Consider the following 22,088-nt stretch of genomic DNA (forward strand, 5'->3'; position numbering starts at 1 on the left):
TTATTGAAATTGGTGAAAATTATCACATATTATATTATGAAATAATTAGTTTATTTCAAAAAATACAAAAAGAATGACATTTTCAATAACATGCGTTAAATGAAATAAAACAAAACATGAAACAAATATAAATTGATTTTACATCAAAATTTGTGCCGACGCGGACAGGTTACAAATAAAATTGTGGTCGCCCTATGGAATCATTGAAAATTCAAAACCCTTTAGTGTAAGTCAGAATAATTACATACACAGATACCATCCCACCATTTAGCCTTTTCAGAGGAGTTAGGTGGTCATTAAGAATAATTAATACCGTATTAGTTTGTCTATCTGGAGCGGCCAACTAGCAATTTGGCGGTCTCAGATAGGAAATACGAAAAAAAAAACGAACAGTAAGACGTCATGCCGTCATAGATAATTTATGCCCATCTGCTTATTGGCGCCTCTGTCGTACTTAAGCTAGCAATATACACCAATTAACAGCACAAAGGAATCAGAACATATTTAAAAAAAATATATTATATGGACCTATACACTTCTTTTCGTTAAAGTAAAACAGCCTTGCCGATTCAGACACGCGTCTGGCCTTTCTAATAAATTATAATATATCACATCTCTAATTCTGTCCATTATCACAAATCCAAAATCTAAGCCTCTATTAGTTATTATTTTTTATTTACAATATCTGGAGACTTAACTACCTACTAGTCTATATTATGGAGGAAGAGGTGAGCCCACTTAATATGAAAAACTTAAAATTGATACAAGTATGAAATCAAAACTAGCGAAGTAATTCAATAATACTTGCCTATTTAGGAGGAGCTATAATTAAGGCATAGTATTTTCATATCTCACATTACCTGGCCTTATTTCCAGAAAGTTTATTTTTTTAAAATTAACTATATTATGAAGTTTTTACGCAATTAAGGATTCATTAATCTTTTGTATGCACTTTGATATCTTATTTAGCTATAATTAGCATTAAAATGACAACTTTTTAAAAAACCATTGCCATTTGACGGATATTTCCACAAAACCAGAAAAATCCGTCATGCAGGCACTACTAATTACTTTTTTGGGGCTATTCCGACATACTGAAAAGGCAGGGTTTGTAAACATATTCGGCGCTCTTAAAAATGACAAAATGAGATTAGCTCTCGAAATTAAATTTTCTATTAGTAATTAACAATAGAAACGTACTTTTTGTTTAATATTTAAAGTGTTGATAATAGTTGGATTTCCGAAAAAGGTTTACGATGCCTGATATGATTTTTTCTCCTAGACCACTTTCATAATTTTGCTGGTTCCGGTGGACCCCCTGCATCTAAATTTCTACCATATTCCCCAGAATATGCAAGGTATTACACGTAACAGTCATGGAGCTTCTTAAAATATTGTCTGCCTACATTGTTCTTAACTATCAAAACCAGAAAAAAACATGTGGACCCCGCTTACGAATTGTAAAACCCATTCTTTTGTCACGCCACATAAACCCAGGTTGAGTCTCCCGTGGGTGGACCTCCTGGCGGTCTACCTAGACCACTTTGGGAACAATGGTCTAGAATCTAGATCGTTATATACCAAATCTAATCCCATCCAACAATTAATTATACACTACTCAATTTTAAGGTCACAAATTAATCACGTTAAATAAATGACTATTTGCATCGTTTTCTTGAGAATACCGACAAGGAACGTTCAAACGGACGTTAACTTTATATAATGCAGTCTTTTGACACTGTGTGATGCATAAATTGATACGATTTTATACTTCGCTCATGTTTACCTTACAATTTGCAACTGAACTTCAACCCTGTTTCATATTGTTTGTATATAGACGCGTCTCGTAGGTGATTTTATTCGAACTGGATAGTGATGATCTTTTGCCATCACAGCTATCAAAGCTGTACTTCCATTAAGGCCCCCATAATGCCAAAGAGACAGATATGACCCTGTAATCGGAATAGGACTCCCTGACAATAAGTAAATCTTAGAAAACGATCCAAATTTCCTATTTTAAGATCGAGACAAGTTGTATTTGTGTTTTTAACCATATAATAATCTAAAATTATACAGTTATATAATTATTATTTTTATCACAAAAAGGATGAGAATCCTTGCCATAAAATATTTTACATTACTGTATTTACGAAATAATGGGCTTATCATTATTAAATATTATGGATTTAAATGTAAAAATCTTTTTGTGGATGAAATATTATCAAACAATATTTACTAAACCATAATTAACTGTTAGCCGCCGGGTGTTACATCGTACTCGCCATGATTGTACTGTTCTTATATAAGAAGTTTTCACTATTAAACTTCATGAGCCAAAAGAAAATCCACGCGAATGAATAAGTGTACGTACAATGTAAATGTAAAAAGTTGATCACAGAGGGCTAGGAGTTGTCCACTTCGACTTCAAACGGTCGATATCGTTTAAAAAGACGGAATCTAAACGAGTGCGAAGTTCTATAGCAGATCATAACTATAGGAATATATAATATTGTTTGGTATAAATATACGATAATATTAATCGCTGTTGTACTCCGATGATTCCATCGACGAATAATTAACTATTATAAAGGAACAAATAAAGAAGTGACGCGTTTTTTGTAGCTGCCGTATGTTTGACTAGTGTTGGTAATATTATGATTGCTGTTTTTGCGCATTTTTATACATTATCAGTCAGAGGACATCAGAGCTATACATAGCCAGTGACGTAACTATAGATTGGAATTACGGGCAAACGCCATGGGACGCTGGCCTCAAAGGTACCTAAATTTTGTAAAATCTACGTTTTTTGTATATTGCAACCTAAAAAGTCACCGAAAAATTTACATAGGTATAAATTTTTCATGTTAGGGTTCTATTACTTTGCCACGTGTAAAGGGTTACGCTGTAGTTACGCCAGTAGCTAATTCTTTCTGATTACGTGGATAATGTTCATAGATCCGTAACCTAGGTTTTACAGATTAAAAAAGGAGTTATTCTTTTATAATTTTGATTAATGATTACAATTGACTAGTCAATACATTGATAATAAAAAAGGACAGTATATTTCGGTTCTTAACCGTGAGGTTTTAGATATTATTTGCCAAGCCAGACAAATGAAATGAATAAGGTTTTGTCAACTCATAAAAATATACGTGACTTGAGTTATAAATAATATCAGCTATAGGTAGCATTAGGACCACACTAAGAATTAATAACACCCAATACCCATTATAGGTTTGAAAATGTTTACTGGGTAAAACTAAAATTTTTGTCAGAATAAAAGCAATTGTCGATATGTCGTGGCTATATTTACGTTGTCTCTCTATTAATGCAATAATTAATGCCATTAGATGACGGTGTGGGTCCAGCAATATATGATTAAATAAGCTCGAATCTCCGCGGTTACTCTACTTGAATGTTTGTGTAACGATGCGAAAATGTAGCCCCAACTCAGTAAGATAATTTGAGAAGGGCCCTAGACATTTGATATTTAATATGAGATTTCATTTTGATGCTATGATGGATCTTTCATTAGCCTTAGGTCGGTTTCAGCATTAAATAATAATATTGATAATTATCAGTTTATTCCCTACTATGAATTTCAGATAAAACAGAATATAGGTATTTCGAAATCCAGTAGCCTATGTAAAGCAACTTTTACTTCTAGATAATGTATTTACCTAGAATTGAGGCAAACATAAAAATATTGTAAACTTATTACAAAAATGGCGTCTTTGTAGCGTGTACTTTTTGTTATGTATAACAGAATACAAAATTAAAACTTTTACATGTAGTATACTATTAAAGTATTCTGTTTTATAAATCAAAAGAGTTCCATTTATAAAAACACATACAAGGTAGATACCACCTATGGGCATTAAAATAAACCACCTATACTATGTTCAGACCCTACGCAAAAGTTTATTTGAATAAAAACAGTAGTTTAGGCACAAGTTTTTTGTTAGTTTTTGCTTATTTACAACATGATGTATCTGCCACAACGGCTTTCACTGTCTACGCCAGTCCTGGATTTGTAAATAGGCCTTATGGGCTGAGGCCTATGGGCGGCAGATTTCAGAGGACGGTAACTCGATTTAATTAACCATTCATTTATTTAACTTTAGTGCCTTCCATAATACAAACAAATGGAAAATTATTAAGTATTTTAGAAACCTACATAGAAACATACATAAACCTACGTACATGGAGCGGCGGAAATAAAGTGCCCTACACTCATTAAAAAATATAAATCCGGCACTGGTCTATGTATAGTTATATATCTCGCGTTAGGCGCATTTAGGATTGCCAAAACCCGGCAAAACGTGATCATTTATTAAAATCTATTAGAAATGGTCTATCTTGCGGTCGTCATCGCACTGCGCGCTAAATGTCGGTCGCCAAGTGTCTTAACCACTCGATTGTGTTCAGTGATTTGTGGTGTTTTTTCTCGAAAATAAATTGTATACTGACAATTATTTACTGGGAGAATTCTGTGGAATTCCTATTTTAAATGCCACAGCCGAACATGTTTTCAGCATAGTTAATAAACTATAGTCAAAAGTCATAATCGCCTTAATGAATTTTACGTTAAAATTAACTACCTAGCAAAAGATTTTTATGCATTAGCCATCTATTATGACATGACATAGTAAGCTGCTTGTGGTGTAAAAGAATACAACTTTCAGGGGGAAAAATATTGAGCTCAACGTAGCTTTTATATAATTTCATACATGTAAATAATTTATATTTAAATAAAGATTTTGTTTTGCTCCTCTTTCATAATAATTAATATTCAATTTTTATTTGTTCTTCTTTCTCCAGAATTTCTGATCCACATACCTAGCAACCCTATTTATTCTTTGAAACGATGTAAGTTCGATATTTGGTATTTCGCGTTTTTAATTTTCTAAAGTAACAAATTACACCAAATTGATTCTTATTCGAATGTAATAAGCACGTTGACACAAGCACCGCTTCGGTGCCTATTATTGTAATGATTGTAAACACGCGCCTTTATTGTAATGGTAACTTCTATAGACTTCTTTTTGTGGGTAAACTCCATAGTTGAATTAAGAAATCGCATTATTTTAGCATTTAATAAATTAAAAAGTTTGGCCGCTAATAGTGACATTATAGGAAGAATTCAAAACAAAATCGTTCGCCGATGAAGGATGACGAATATATCTAATATAAAATATGAAGAATTTTGGGGCTATCAATGTATAATTAGTGATGATGCTAATACTTTAGCCCGAGCAACGATGCATATTGTTACGTGACGAAAATATTTATAAATGGTGTTTGCATATCACTTGATTCATTTGTATGAATTTTTGTTTTTTGAGTTATTCACGCGATCTAATTTCGTACCATTTGGAATAAGGAATGAGTATATAAAATATACGTAGTTTAATTTAATGCCCTTCTCTTGTATCAATCCTGTATATGTGAACAGTCGTGGTCGAGACAATCATCTGGTCCCGCATGCGTTACAAACATTTTAGAATTTACTTTACAAGAGTTATAGTATCAAAAGTGACATAAATAGGTATGAAGGAGTCAGAAGGAACGAAACTTAATTCAAACGACATAAAACAATTAAAAGTGATCTGACAACGAGTTTACTGGTAGGATAGTCTTTTTACCGTAATGCATTTTACGTACGCAGCAGATAGGGTTAAGATCTAATTTTAAAATCAACATACTATTTGAAATATACGTAAAAAAGAGCTAATGTATAGAAAAAACAAATTGGCCAGTCACGAATGCAGACTTGACTTGGTTTAATTCAATTTGACACATATAAATATTAAGTCGCCACTATCGCAAGTAGACGACTGTTATACATTAAAAAAATTATTAAATTATTTATTATAAAATCCTTCATCCAGAATTAAACCTTTTTATTTACATAATAATTTCAATCTAAGTTTCGTCCTTTTTCACTCCGCCATAACTATACATCCCAGTTTAACAGTGAACAATGCTCCCAAATATACAAAGACTCCTCGCCCAAATATGTCAGTTTATTTGAACTGTAAGTTTTCAAAGCTGTGTTCAAAAGGGCACATTATATATTGTGAATAGTTTCCTGGGCACATAAGTTCCTTACCACAACAAGAAATACATACTTTGAATAATATAACCCTAATAACAAATTGCCAAATAACAGTATGAAACAAAAATAATATTTATATAATTAACAAAAAAAAAAGTTGTGCTAGTATGTCACTATACCAAAATATTATCCAAGTAATCACTTTGTAAGGGCAAGGAACCTTTCACTTTAACTTAATCAACAATTTGTATACACAACAGTTATCAAATATCCTAAGAATGCAATTATATTATACTTATGGGGATCATAATAATATATACATATTTATCTTACAGATCTGGAATTTCTAAGCAATTAGAAGTAGATGCAGTGTCTTCGTTTTCATCCTTTAATAAGGTTTCAATTAGTTCACCACTTATATCAGAGTCCTGATTTTTTTTGTCATTGTTATGATCACTCTTCTGTATATTGTTTTGTGTCGTCGTTTGTATGCCAAAATCATTTAAACTTTTTTTTTCATTGGATTCTTGTTTAATATCATCATGTTCTTGTTTAGTATGGCTTGAAGATTCTTTTTCGCTTAAATCTTCATTAACATCGTCAGATACTTTCTCTTCGTTTGGATCTTTAATATCAGCAGAAGCATCCTTTTCGTTGGAATCTTGTTTCAAATCATTACAAAATTCTTTTTCTTTAGAGACTGGTTTGTTATCTGTAATTTGATTTTTAGTGCCATCTTTTTCTAGAGGTTTACTACAAACCAATTTATTATTATCATTATTACTATTTTTGTTATTGTCATTTTCAATACAGTTATTTTCATCATTTTCTTTATTCACATTATCTTTGTCTATTTTGTTTTCATGCAAGTTATTTCTTTCGTTACTACTATTACAACCTATTGATAGTTGTAATTCATCACTGCTATTTATAACAGTGCTGTTACAATTTTCGGCTAGTGGGTCTGTTTCTAGTCTCAATGTATCTGCCTTTTCTTCACTGTCGTTATGGTCACTATTACAAGCCCCAGTTAAGTCAACTTTTTGGCTTTCATTATCATTTATATTAGAATCTACTGAATTTTCATCAATAAATATAGGGTCATCATTATCCAAATCTGGCAATATTTCCACGTCATCGTCATCGTCGTCACTTATATGTTCCCCTTTTTTCTTTGAAATATACTGTTTCAATTCCTTATTAAGATTTTCTCTTATTTCGTTAAATCTTTTTGATGAAGTATTTAGTAACCGTTCTAAAGTTCTGTGTAGATTACGCATTTCGTGTATGTTACGAGTGCGTAAAAACATAGTAGTCGCTTCTTTTTTAAGTTTATTGAGACGCGATAAAGAATATTCTAAAGCGTCAACTGCATCAATCAAATTATACCGATACCATTCTACTGGCACACTTAAGTCACATTCCCTGCTCATATCTGTTGCTGGTGAGCTTTTAGATTTTTGTAAAGTATTGACACGTTTAGTGTTTATACCTCGATTGTGACTACGTGTTGTTGCATTATTGGGCGTAGAAGAATTTACATTGGAAACAGCACTAAGCTTAGCTGCGTATATAGCTCCTTGTGGTGTTGATGGCTTAGCATTTTCTGTAACAGCTACTATAGTGGCTGAATATCCTCCTGGCATGTTAGGATTTGCTTTAATAGCAAATACGCGTCCGTCAGGTAACCTGTACATTTTATTTGATGATAATGTTTGAGGATCCACCCGGAACTTTAAACCACCTGTGACTGTGTTCACAGTAACATCATTTTCAGTCATTTGGATTATATTATCAGACGACAGATCAGGCAGTGCAGTGCCACGCGGTAAGAGTGGAGGTGGGTTACTGGTATTATAGTTCACAACAACAGGATCAGGGGAAATGCATTGAACATCATCATCATTGTCTTCACTTACCTACAAACAATATAAAAAAATTAAGCGGTTGCGACTAATATTTGTGCCGACTGCCGTAGGGCTTTTTATGATCATACATATAATAAAATGAAAAATGGTACACAGTTTACCTCGCACAGAGGCTCCATAGGAAAATCAGGAGTACATACTACATCATTTTGTGAATTATCATTAGAAGACATTGCAGCCATTGAAGCCATATCTAATCCCTGTGTTAAATTTTCTAATGATAAATTTATGTTATCACTAACAACCATGTTCACGTTGTTAAAAGTTCTTGAATTATTGAAACCATTGAAATTAGGCATTATAGGCACAGGAGGCACTGTAGGTCTCTGCTTTACTCTAGAGTAAGTTGCCACATTGCTAACATCCTTAAAAAATTTGATCACTGGTGCAGGTGACACCTGAAATTATAGGACATAAAAATTTACTGTAATTGTGGAAAATATATTTACTACAATTCAAATAAACATTGTGTACAGTTGGCATAGTTATACATTGTTTTGGCTTAATATAATAAGTATAGAATGCTTATTATAGTAGTTAGGCCTTTAGTGTGACTATTATCCATACCTTTATCTTTTTTAGTGGTGACGGAAAACTGATTGGATTTAATAATCGGGGACCAGGAGCTATAGCTATAGGATTTTTTATAAATATCCCAGTGTTTTTTGGACTAGAAGGTCTCTTAACAGCTTTTTTTTCAGGTTTCGCAGTCTCATCAGTACTCATTGAAGCAAACTTTTTCACCTGTAAATAATTATATAATTAAATATTATAAGAAAGAGGTAGATATGCTATTAGTATACGCAACCTGAAGATTACAATTGTTTTAAATTCGATGTTTGTGTGCACTTCGACCACGCGTAAATGACAAATGCTAAGTGTCTCTTTGCCGTATATTTAATTATAATAATGGATACACTTACAACACACAGAGTAAAAAGTACACATGGGAGAAGGGAAGCTTTCTAATCCCTAGAGTTATTAAAATCCGATTAAAGATGAATATAAATATACATTTATTTTTCCATTAAAACTGCTTTTAAATATCTCAGAAAGTCGGCAATATAACTATAATTTTTTTGGTTTTTTAATAATAATACCATTGTGAAGATATAATTTGATTATAAATGGTTAGCATGTTGGTAACGGTGCTTAGTTTTAGTATTAATTAATGTCAAACAGAAAGCCATTCTAAAATGACCTATAAGAGTAGCATTTACAATAGATATAGTAATAAGAAACACTTATGTGTATTCGGATGCTCTGCTTATTCTAGTGAGCCAAATATACATCTATATGGTCTTAACTTATATCAAATAGATTTTTTAAAGTAAAACTGTACAGCCAACTACAGAAAAAAATTACTTAAAAGGGCGAAAGGAAATCATCTCTCCTAGCCGAATTTCGGTCACAGCGGGTAATCTCAATAGAAATTATAAAGGTACGTAGAAGATATTATAGTGCACAAGTGTGTGCGGAATACACAGGTGCACTCTCTGTTCCTTCACACATAGTTCGGTGAGTCGGCAATCCGAAATACTGGAGGGATAAGGCGCAGGATCACGGGGTGCACGGGGGTATCACACCGCTAACTTCCTAACTCCGAGCAGCGACCGAATAATTTAATAACATTCAAAATCAAGACACAATCATTTTTGACTCCACCCGGGATTCGAACCTAGGACCTCAGCGCGGTAGTCGTACTCGCACTGCATACGCATTACAAGTACATAAATATTTATATAATTCTAAAGACAATAATTGTCTATGAAATCATAACTTAACAATAAGTATGGTGTTGTCCAGGATACAATTTAACTGTGTGTTCGGCTCGTTACGTGTGGACGCTATAAATTTTATTATCATTTAATAAATTAGTAGATTTACTTGCGATATATTATTTTTGCCATCCTTGTAAATTATATTGTTGACAATAGATTACTATCTGTGTTCCTTTTATTATGATTCTATATTATAATAAAGGGAGTGCAGTTGGCATTAGTTATAATGTTATATGTGGAGAATAAAATCTAAAATATCGTGATAACCACTCTATCGCCTATAAAACCGTTCACTAAATGATGGCTAAAAGTGAGTGAAGTTGAGTTGAGTCTTATAGATTATGGTGTGAATTAAAATTACGCTTTTGCTTATTTAGATATACAATAAACACATTCATATGTTTATATAATTGAATATAAAGTCCTTTTTCGTGAATATTATATGAGGCAATGGGAAATCGTGAAACAAAGAAAAACGCAGTACCTGTATTGTAGGTGGTATTTTAGATATAATTGAAGCTGCAGCTGTGCTTTTTCTCGTTTGATGTTCAGGGTCCTTTTTCCTAGATTCTTTTTCTTTTCTTTTATTTTTATGTTTACAGCATTCAGTATAATCTTGAGCACAATCTTTCTGATATAATTCCCTTAATTTGGGATCTTCCGTTTTATATGTCATCCTAAAATAATATATTAAGGTGGTACCTCAAGGTCCATTTTCATACATTTTGTTTCGGCTTTAATCTGGGTAACTAAACAAGTATTGGCAAGTAAAGAATTTAAATTCACGTCTAGTTAGTGATTAGTTCTCGCAGTTGAAAGAAAAACGTAAAAATAATTAATAATCATGGATATTTCGGCCTTTAAAATTTAATATGACGGTTTTATATATATATATATATATATATATATATATAAAACCATAATTACACATTTTCTGAGAATGTCCTCTAACAGACAATTTCAATAAACAATCCTATTCTAAATCTTTGATCTGGCTAAATAAAAAATATTGTGATTGGTCCATTATCACAATCAACCAAATAAAGCTACTAGGATTGTTTATTGAAACAGCATATATTTGGAAAATCTGATTTTATTAGAAACCACTTTACAACTGTTTTACATATTGTTTAAATACCTTCCAGAATTATTTTTTGCAATATCTCTTTTTTTATTTAATAATAAATCCATCTTACTCATTTTTTAAATCACAGTACCGCAGTGTTGCCCAACATGATGCCCGAAGGTCTTTCAAACAATCGGGACTGCATTTAAAGCATTTCCAATCATCTGTGCTTTCAATTTCTTTAATTTTAACAGCACCAAAATTTCGTTTTATACATTTCTGAAATATTTTAAAAATGTCTTTATTAGAGTTAAATATTTAATTGTTGATACATTCAAAATCAGTTAATAATTACCGCACAAAACACATGTGGACAATTTGAACAGCAATACACTTGACCACCTTGGCCACACCAGCGACAGTACAATTCAGAGCCATCATCTCCTTTTTCAAATTCTCCACTATTATAGAATGTGTGACAAGTATGGCAAACCAGCGTTCGCAGCATAGGATGAGCGCGCATACGAGACACATTACGAGCAGACGAACCCAGGTGACGATCACATGAAGTACAATGTAATCGCATAGACTTAACGACACTCAAATCTGAAAACAATTAAGCACAAATCAACAATACAGTGTAACGAAGCTTCCCATTGTGAATATTGTTATTGCTTACTACACATACCTGGAAACTTATTTTTATAATAAATTCTTTCTTCCTCTGGCACATCTTCTTCAAAATCTTTGTCTGTTGGTTCTGATATCAAAACAATATAGTTAAAATGTAGAGTTAATCAAAGGTAACCTAATTTATGTTTGCAGTAATATTCTTACCCGGGAAGGGCGGGAATTTTACTTCATCAGATACAGTTACCGGCTTCTCGGATTCTACAAGTCCCTCGCTGTTGGCAGTTTCGCTCATTTTAAAAATATTTTAAACGTACGTAAGTGCGCACATTATACCACATACATAAAAAGCCTAATGTAACACTACACTTAATATAAATCAAGCGTGTATAAAACAATTCTGCAGATCAGTAAATAGTCAATTTTCAGAGATATATCAAAGCTCAACATCAGCCATCTTGGCATTTGCCATTTACATTTATTTTGTCACTTGTGCGAGAGTTACCAGTGAAAATTTCTTAAAAAATACGAATACTATAAAGTAGTCGGGTAAAAACTTCAACTTACGAAATTCAACAAAGAACACGGCTTTATGCAAAAAAAAGACATGATATTTAAAATTTCAGACTAATTTCATAAAAGAAAGCTATTTTCATATTAATGCAATCTAAAATAATGAAGACCCTCAATGGACAGTACACAGTTATGTTATATGCTGTCTTTTTAAAATTAAATAAAAACACACAATGTACACTGAGAAAGCTCGACAAGGCCGCCGGGCAGAAACATAAATAACCGCCTAGATTATAGCAATCACTATCTGCTAATTTGAACCGGTTAAAGCATAATCTACTGACTCAATGTCAATAAAACCAAATATATAAATGTGCTTTGGATTCAAATTCTTTTCTCTCCCTCCCTCATCTTTCACACTTATTGCACATACTTCATGTAATACAATGGAAAATTGTACTTGTCCATCAATTACTGCAACGACAAAAATAAGACATCTTAGAATTGATAATTTCATATTGTGGTTTTCGTAGCGGAGGTTAATTGAGGAGTTTATTTCTGCTCTTGTTGGGAAAAACTTTGGGTGTTTACGAATGTAATTAAATTTCGGTGTGTACGAATTTTGAAATTTCTTCTATATAGATGAATGTAAGCTTGAGGATTCGGCAAGCTTGAAAATGACATTCACAGCTATCAGTTTGTTTAAAATTTACTATTACTCTGATTAGTCTTTTTTTGGAGCGTGAAGAGAGTTTGCGTGTCAGTACTGTTTCCCCGTAGTATCACACCATAAGCGAGCTAGGAGTATGCATATGCATAGTAAGATGACCAAGCATTTTTTACGTCTGTTGTTTTTTTTAATTTTATACAAAGCATAAGTCATTTTTAATTTTTTTTCCATTTTATATGAGAATCTATGTCCAAACCTAACAGTGTCACATTTTTTATTAATTCTAATGTAGTCCCCTTGTAACTGGTGTATATGTTTAGTGGTTGTTTTTGTGGTGAGTGGAAAGTGATTTATTTATTGTTTTTGAAGTTCATGTCTTAATAATCTGTACGGGATAGGAATTCGACGGAAAAGACACGATTGGTTTAAATTCTACTTACAAAACAACACCCAAATAATAGAAAGAGAAAATTACAATCACGCCACTAAGGAAATAAGTACAAAAAATATTTCACAAAGCAAAAATATTAATACATCGATTCCGCAAAGAAGTTTTATCTTTTTTTTTTAATTTACATAAAAGGTCTTCCAAAAATCTTACACTGGCCATGTGTCCTATTTGCGGATGATATCTCTTTTATCACTTCATGTAAATCTCATACAAATCTAAATGAAAAAATTAACAATATACTCTCAAAGACCGAAAACACATGACACAACACAAGTAATATGTTGAATTGTATTTTATCATAAGCTTTTGTCATATCTAATAGAATTTCTATACCGTAATTTTTATGATTAAGTACTTATTAACAATCATCTAATACATAAAGTTGATAAAGGATGTTTTTTTAAGGTATTATAAGTTTAATAAATTTATTATTTATGTACAACTTATCAAATACTTTAATAAATTCTCGATCATACTTAAAAAAAAAATGTTATCCATCCTCATATCTACCTGTGTGGGAAAAAATTACAATGAAAAGTAACTTTCATATAAGTTCCATTTTTGTACTACATAGATCATGAATAATACGGTAAACAGTATCAAATAGTATAGTCTGGCAACGCTGACAGTTAAATGCTTAGGGCTGCCATATGTCGTAAATGACAATCAACATTTTGATCAACATAGTCAACAATTTTACGATTTCAATGTTAAGGACGATACATGAGTACGTAAAGATAATATTTATTTCTACAATGTGATAAGCAGCCGTAATTAAAAGTATTTTAATTACAAATATATGTCTTAGGTCTATTTAAATGATTCTGAGTTTAAATAAGGATGCTAATAAGTATCACTTTTTATCGAATCTATATTTTTTGTAAGTATCGAGTACGGATATTTTTTTTTCAAATAAATTTATGTAGAGTAATTATCACCTAAAAAGATTTTTTTTGTATTTACTTAAATATTCGATTAATCTTTTTGAAATTCGTTAGCTTGTGCCACTGTAACCAGATTTATGTTATTGACTACTGTGAGAATTATAACAGTTAAGTACTAGTTTCTCCTATAAACCAAGATTGCAGTAGATATTATTTAATACTATCGATATATATGTACTACGTTACTAGATTTGACGTTCCGAACATTCACTGTAATCAACTGAATTGACCTGCAATCCATTCAAACTGACTTTAGTATGGTCAATATTGATAGCTTGTGGTTGTGTCCGGAGTGGCGCTCATGATATAAGAATTCGATTCTAAGCGTAAACCTGGATTTGATTAAAAATGTTACTGAAATAAGTAAAATTATTTGTTGTTCAAACGAATAAATAGATGACAGTGACGTTTGGTTGCCATTTTAGTTCAGATTTTTAAACAAATAGTTTATAATATGGACGTTAGTGGCTATACAATATACATTAATGTCTAATACTTTCTGATAGGAGTGCGGAATAGCCATTGTCAAACCGGATTTTACTAATTATCGAATATATCGGATTTTACTAATTAACGACAACCCTAGATGATATTTTTTCAGTTCACTGTGCATACAAGCTGGATAAATAACGATTTCAATATTTTAAAACAATTCATTGAATATATCGTAAATTATCGAAGCATCAAATAAAATGTATCGATTTTTGACAATTGTACTTTGAAAGTGCTCCGAGTCAAATTGCTTGAGAGTAGCATCCCTATGTAATCTGTGGAACACAAAAAAAAAGATAAAATTACCTATAGCATGACGCATGTGACAATTGTCTGGTGACAGTAATTTAGTAGTTATGTGCACAGTTATGTGGCTTGCCTAGTGTGTATGTGGTGACCGGTCTATCGTACTTCGCGGAATTAGCAAATACTTAGTGAAATAATGTTAGAATATAATATAGACAAGTTTAGTACTCTACCTTTTGCTTAAAACTTTTAACAAATTTAATAGTGATAATACAGTTGTAATTTATAAGACAAGATTTCGTAATGATTCGTGTATACGGTTATTTTTTTATAGCCATTTTGCTAAAATAAAGTTTATTTAAATTATATTTTATACTGTGATAATTATCATAGGTATATTTAATTAGCAAAATGACTGTAACATACACTGGTGAAGTTGCAACTTGCCGAGGATTTGGCACGTTTTTGAAGGTTTTATATCGGTAAGTACTTACAGAAATAAGTATAAGTGATGCGAATAATTTATTTATTTAGTAATATATAGTAGGTAGACCATTGCATAAATGCTTTTGAAAAATAATTAGGCATGCTCAATAATATTTATGAATTTATGAACGCGACAAAGCGAATCGGTGGCGCATAAGATTTAAAAAAATACTCATAATGGAAAACAAAAGTTAATTTGATTTAATTAGAACTATGATAAGTTTTTGGCCAAGTACTGGATTAAAAACTGCGCATAAATTAATTTAATGTATATATCTATGTTTTAAAAATAAGCTTATATATATACGTATTTAAATAACGCTTATTTATAAGTATTTTCAAATCATTTTTACATTGCCGTTTACAAATACCGTTACTAACAGTATTAAGATGCAAATTATTGTTATAAATTTTGTAATGTTTATTCAATAGATCCTGGACTATTAAATTAGGTACTAGGCGTTTATGTAACGGTATGTTTATGTTTATTATATACTAGCTTTCTGCTTGCAACTCCGACTGCGTAGAAATCCGCGTAAAAATTTCTAACCAAAGTTTAAAAATGGAATAAAAATTTATTAAATGACGATAACTTGTTTTTCCGATATCCAATTTTATGAAACCAAGCCATTCTGGTTCCAATTATACTCGGTCCATTTGTGAAAACTATATGAATATCCGATGAATAGTTTCGAAAATGTGCGCTAATAAATAAACAGAAAACGGACAGACAGAAAGGAATCGCTGATTTGTGTTCTGTTATTTTTTTTGTTTCTCAGTGATCATTTTTACTCCGTGGTATGATTTAAATGATTATTTTTGCATTGGATTTCGATGATGCAGAGAGGAACTTCCAATAATTAAATTATTTTTGATGATTCATTTCGAGTTAGATGAAATGTAGATTCAAGATACCTACTACCATAAAAAAAATATGTTTGACCTCGAATTTCGAAGATGCTCAAAGGAACTCGTAAAAACCAAATTGGATTTTGACAATCCTTTTTGGGATGGGTTCAATATAGCTTCAATATACTTCCATACTCGAAATATTGATAATTAACCTTGCACTTCAAAGATGTAGCAAAGAATTCTTAAAAATAAAATAGTATGAGGATGATTCTTTACGTATAAAAAAAAATCTTTTCAAAAAGATACCGATTCCATTATAAATTACATCTTATTATTAAAATACACGCATTGTAATCTCCTCTCCCATTCGTGTTTTTATGTTTCTATCACCATCTTTTTTGCTTGCAATTTTCACATATCTGCTGTGAAATTTGAGATTGGCGGCAATTGTGTAGGTAAACGGTAAAATGTCGGGCCGTATGTTTTCATCTTGCATTTCGACTTCGGTGTAGATGAATCAACAATTCCGGGAGCCACTTGCTCATTAAAAGTTGGTACGAAGCTCATTAACTATTATGTTTCGTAATTAAAAATACTTATGTACACATATGTCTAGTTGGCATTGTCTTTGGATAGACCAAAAATAATATTAAGTAAGTACTTAATCATTTAAGTTCAACATGGTAACCTATTTCTATTATAATGATGGGTATCACACTAAACCGTACAAATATAATTTCAATAAAAAAATGGTTAATTACGTTTGTGTATCGTCTAAAAATTCTTTAGTCTGCTTAGAGCTTATTGTATAGGCTACTGCGAAAACAAAGCGGTTTTTACTGCAACGAATAAGTATAGTACCTAGCTTTTTAAGGCACTTCTTAAGGCACTTTTAGAAGCTGACAATTTGAAATTTATAATCCATATAGAAAGAAAATTAAGCATTATAATATACCAAATAGACCAAAAATTTATTATGTAAGGAAATTATTTGTAAATCATTTCAAATTCCCGCAGGTAATTCCGCGTCGTTAATATATGAAACGAATGCTCAAGAGCCATTTTCTCGAGGAGGGCTTTAACCAGGTGGACGGAACTCCAGTGGTAATATTTCTCAGAAAAGAGTCCGTAAAACTCCGTAATAGGAACTTTCCTTTATGAATGAGAAAATTATAAAAGGTATAAAGCTTGCGGGATCGCATGCTTTTCGGTGTTATAAAAATTGCTACTTATTTAAAATCAGGAAGTATTGTAGGTTAACGAACTTTAAGTACACACTATACCCACGCCAATTTTCGTTGAAATATGGTAATCAAAGAAGCGTGACCTAGCTTTTAACAGTTGGACATTTGTTTTAATTTATAGTCAAATAATATCTCAGTCAGTTATCTAGTCTCAGTTTTTAGGATAATAATTAGATGTCAGGTAAAATTGAGTAATATTTATATATTTTAAGTAATGGCTGCTAATCCTCTTGAATCGACACAATAATTCAAGGTCCAAAGTTCCATAAATTATCATCTTCTATACCGATTGTTGTTGTTCAGATTTACTGATATTTTAATTGAAAACTTGTACGCAAATCTGTTAAATATAAAAATGGATTTGCTTATTGGTTATCGGGGAAATTTTTTCTTTAACCTTAACAAACTCAAACTTAGTACGTACATTGACCTTATGTACCTAAAGGCCGCACACAGGCGGCACAATGGAAATTGCCAGCCATTTGTTTTTGTAAATATAATCGGTCAAGAGCATGTCGAGCCATGTTGTGTCTAGAGTTCCGCAGTTGTTACTTGTTATGTAAAAACGAAGTTTCCTCTATGTAATTTTTGTGCAAAGTTGATAGCTAAATAAAAATAATGGAAGTGTCGACAATCAACGATTAAAAATACTGCACACCACATACGACATTTTACTGAAACAATAACGTTATTTCTGTGAAACTGACAGAACTGAATAAACAGAAATATGCAACATCAAAAGAAAGATAATAATCACCACCTAATTTGTTTTCCACTTTTTTATTTATTAAAAATTGTTAAAGCTTCTTTTATCTATTTACTCTTCCAATATAAATTAGCCTCGTTTTTTTTCTGACTACCTCGGAGGCTTAGTTGTATTACGAGTCGGGCATTTGTCCTCGTTATGGAAACAAGCCTGCCTCCTACACCTCATCATGGGGCGAAATACACACGGTGGTTAAGTGAGTGCACCAGATGCGCCTCTGTCTACCCGTGGGGACTAAAAGACGTGAGTGTGTATATTTTAGAGACCAGGGTTTATTTTATGTCGATGACAGTGAAATTGTGTGAATGAAATTGTGAATTTATACATATGTTACAGTTTAATTTACTTATGTAAAATACATTACTCGTTCCAATACCGATCGATGTGATAGAATCAGAAATGTTTAAATATAGATTGGTCACGCTCGTGTACAGGTGCGTATTTTACGGAGTATAAGTGAAGTACTACCCTAACGACTTATTTTTTTTTATTTTATTTTTAAATAGGACAACCAACAAGACATGCACTGGGTCTATTATAATTAGTAACAGATGATGATGTGTTACCAGTTTTATGAATAGGAACCCCTAGTGCTCCTTTGCAAATTTGAGGAAAAATACCTGAGGCTAAAGATGCATTGTATATTAGAGACAACGGGTAACAGAGTTCTTTAGCACAACGACTAGCATACAAAGGGTGGATGCCATCAGCATCAGCACTCTTATGCAGGTTAAGTTTATTTAATGATTTTAGAACCTGGCCACTAGTGAAGGATACAGAGCAAATTGTGTTGCTGGAGATAAAGAGACCGTCATTGTTTTTTGAATGTAAAACATTTCTATCATAGACTGATGCAAAATACTATGTACTATAATTTATTTTTAAGCTAAATTTAATTCATTTTGTTTCTACCCTATTTGTGTCCACCATGTAATAGAAAGTACAGGTATATTAATAGACACTTCATGCCTTATTGATGAAAATAATGAACATGAAAAAAACACTTAGAAAAGTCCAGTAACAAGCAGTACAACGTAACCTACTAATATATACCTACATGTTTCCCCAAAGGAGTGAACAGGGATGCTAATTGCATAAATGCATAAAATGTAGCTGTACTTACTGACTTCAGTCCCCTTATAATAATTTTATCGTTATGTCATGGCTGATACAATTCTAGACCTAATTATTGTGTTATTTAAACCCCGAATAATTTTCGTTCTTTTGACCCGGAATACGAAAATATGTATAGTGTGTATGTACGAAGTAGCAGTCAATCCTCTTTACGGGTCGACGTACCATCAGATCAATACCGCAACACAGTAACATATATAAATGCATGTATGCTATACGCATCTATACATATCTACATTAGAAAAGACAATGTCGCTCATACATTGTGAACTAATTATATTAAATTTCACAGAAAAGTTCTTATGTAACTGCGCCATGCCAGTATATCGTGAAGTGGAGATGTGAAAACCCCTAGTTGTTTTTTTTTAAATAATACATAATATATTTTTTTTAAAGTTCAAACTTATTTTATATCCTATGTAATAACATTTTATTATGGTGTCAAAATGCGTGTTACCTGTTACAGTGTTTAAATATGACACCCGCCGTTTATATAACAGTAAAAATGACTAATGTTTACAACTACATTATGGACTTTATCTTGTGTCACAAGAAAAAAGAACATCATATCTATGACTGTCTTGATGACAGTAATTCATCTTCAAAACTTGGCAACATAAACAGGTGGGAGTGTGCCGCTTTTTAAATGTATAACGCGATTACAGAAGTCCTGTGTTAGCAAGGGCACACGTGAAAGGTATACATTTTTATAATCAGTCATGACCATTTACAGTCTATAAAACTCTTTATAAAGTTTATGTCTCTCATTATATTTTAATAGATTTAGCCTTATTTGTCATGGATAATTTAGTTTAACTTAACGTTATTCCTACAGTATTGTACAGTTACTTTTAATTTAGATCTTAAACACACGACAAAATAAAAAGTGTCATGTGTCATGCCTTTAAATTCAGTCGGCAACCGGGTGTGTCAGGCTTCCGACGTCTCGGCCTCTAACAAATAATGTCTGATTCTGTTTTTACCAGGTAGGACTCATATATTATTAAGAGCACTACTACTGCACTTTCCATTTTCCCCCTTCGTATAGAGTTCATTGTACTTTTAGATTCAAATCGATATCTGTATGAATCCTACTTTCTCTTTATTTCAACTGTTCCATACACAAACAAAAATAACACAATAATGAAGTCACCTCGGTAGGCGTTTATCTATTACATAATATGTTTCTCAGATGGAGTTACAACTCAAATAGATTATTAATTTGACACATTATGTCGCTTCCTAAACAAAGGGTTTTGTATATTTTATTTAGTAACGAGCTGGTATTCGAAGGTACAGTCAGCAACAGAAGTCGTTGAACATAATTTGTTTCCAATATTTCCTAATCATTATCATTTACCATAAGTTACTGATTAATTTAAAAACAAAACAACTTGTCATAATTGAACTACAAAAGTAGTTGAACTCTGTCAAACCATTAACTGCTAAACATTACTAGCGTCAATTTTTATGATCTGTAATAAATACAAATGTGGCTGAAATTAGCAAATTCTTTGTTTTATATGCAAGCTTCTTTTTCTATTCGTTAAATTGAACCCATCAAGCTTCAAGACACAAATATCGCGAAGCGCAGCGCCGCGGTTTTTACTATCAAAAATTGCCGAATAAATACAACAGTCCAGGATGTTAATTAAATTGTTATTTTATAACATACTAGCTTTGGCTCGCTACTCTGCCCGCGTGAAAAAGTTTTTCAAAGATAAAAGTCGTGCTTTATATTTACCCTGAATAGAAAGTAGCATATAGGGCTTAAGAGTAATGTAGCTTCCTATTAGTGAAATATTTTCAAAATCGGTTAAGTAGTTCCTGAGTTTAGCGCATTCGAACAAACAAACCCTTTAGGTTTATATAGTAGTATATATTGAAGTTAATAACCAGAATTATAAATTTTTAAGTATGGACAAAACATCATAATATATTAGAAAGTAATATTATAACATTAATAGGAAGAGGTTAATTACATTTTCAACATCCTATTTTATAGAGCACTGGCCGGTTTAAAAAACAAATGTGTAAATTCAAAATTATTCTGACAGGAGATTCTCCTCGAAGGTTTCAACGTAAACGTCAATTTATTTTTCATATTTTTTAATGGTGTACGAGCTTTTGCCCGCCGCTCCACCCGCGATATAAAGTTTTTCGGGCTATAGTTTTCCCTTATAAAAGTCATGCTATATATTTTCCCGTAAGCCTATGTTCTTCCCAGGGTCTCAAACTGTCCCCATACCAAATTTCATCTTAATACGTTGGGTAGTTTTTGAATTTAACACGTTCAGGCAGACAGATGCAGCGGGGGACTTTGTTTTACTATATATTTACTTATGTAGAACTTTTTAAGAGGAACAATCCCGTCATACATTATTGTTGCATAACTTTAAACGTTTAAGCAGAGCACGCAACAGAAGCTCTCAAAACTAATAATTTTTGCCCGTTTTTGCAACATGTTTCATTACTGCTCCGCTCCTATTGGTCATAGCGTAATGATATATAGGCTATAGCACTCCACTAACAAAGGGTTATCCAACACAAAAATATTTTTTCAGTCTGAACCGGTAGTTCCTGAGATTAGCGCGGTCAAACAAACAAACAAACTCTTCAGCTTTATATAATAGTATAGAAGTATAGATTCAATAATGAGATTCATCAACTAATATATTGTCAAGTTATAAAATGTTTAGCGACTTTTGTAACATTGAAATGATAACCTTAATCTGTACTCTTCTTTGGTAAGTGATTTATGGTCCGTTTCAATGTTCAGGTATTTTGTAAATTAGTATTTGTTCATCGACTTTTGTTGCTGACCGTA

The 22,088-nt window shown here is 32.0% G+C and overlaps 2 protein-coding genes across 4 annotated transcripts in view; one reads left to right on the top strand and one right to left on the bottom strand.

Moving 5' to 3' along the window:
* Nucleotides 1-3,004: 3,004 nt before the first annotated feature.
* Nucleotides 3,005-11,955, bottom strand: LOC115448878 (protein PFC0760c). 2 transcript variants are annotated; one of them, XM_030176467.2, is made up of 8 exons: nucleotides 11,671-11,955; nucleotides 11,522-11,593; nucleotides 11,189-11,439; nucleotides 10,964-11,112; nucleotides 10,252-10,444; nucleotides 8,554-8,730; nucleotides 8,088-8,384; nucleotides 3,005-7,977 (listed from the first exon to the last, which is right to left on the bottom strand). In XM_030176467.2, the coding sequence occupies exons 1-8, from the start codon at nucleotides 11,756-11,758 to the stop codon at nucleotides 6,388-6,390; spliced, it is 2,817 nt and encodes a 938-aa protein (XP_030032327.2). In that variant the 5' UTR covers nucleotides 11,759-11,955; the 3' UTR covers nucleotides 3,005-6,387. The 2 variants fall into 2 exon arrangements, with proteins under 2 accessions (XP_030032327.2, XP_037297229.1); XM_037441332.1 differs by lacking the exon at nucleotides 11,189-11,439 and having other exon boundaries at nucleotides 11,671-11,935.
* A 2,921-nt stretch (nucleotides 11,956-14,876) lies between these two features.
* LOC115448880 (bestrophin-4) overlaps nucleotides 14,877-22,088 on the top strand; it is a 29,759-nt gene continuing 22,547 nt past the window's right edge. For both annotated transcript variants that reach the window (XM_037441333.1, XM_037441334.1), the window contains exon 1: nucleotides 14,877-15,261. In XM_037441333.1, the coding sequence (XP_037297230.1) occupies nucleotides 15,191-15,261 (71 nt within the window). In that variant the 5' untranslated portion in view covers nucleotides 14,877-15,190. The remainder of the gene's footprint in view (nucleotides 15,262-22,088) is intronic.

This window comes from Manduca sexta, chromosome 22, assembly GCF_014839805.1.
Source record: "Manduca sexta isolate Smith_Timp_Sample1 chromosome 22, JHU_Msex_v1.0, whole genome shotgun sequence".
NCBI classification, from domain to species: Eukaryota; Metazoa; Arthropoda; class Insecta; order Lepidoptera; family Sphingidae; genus Manduca; species Manduca sexta.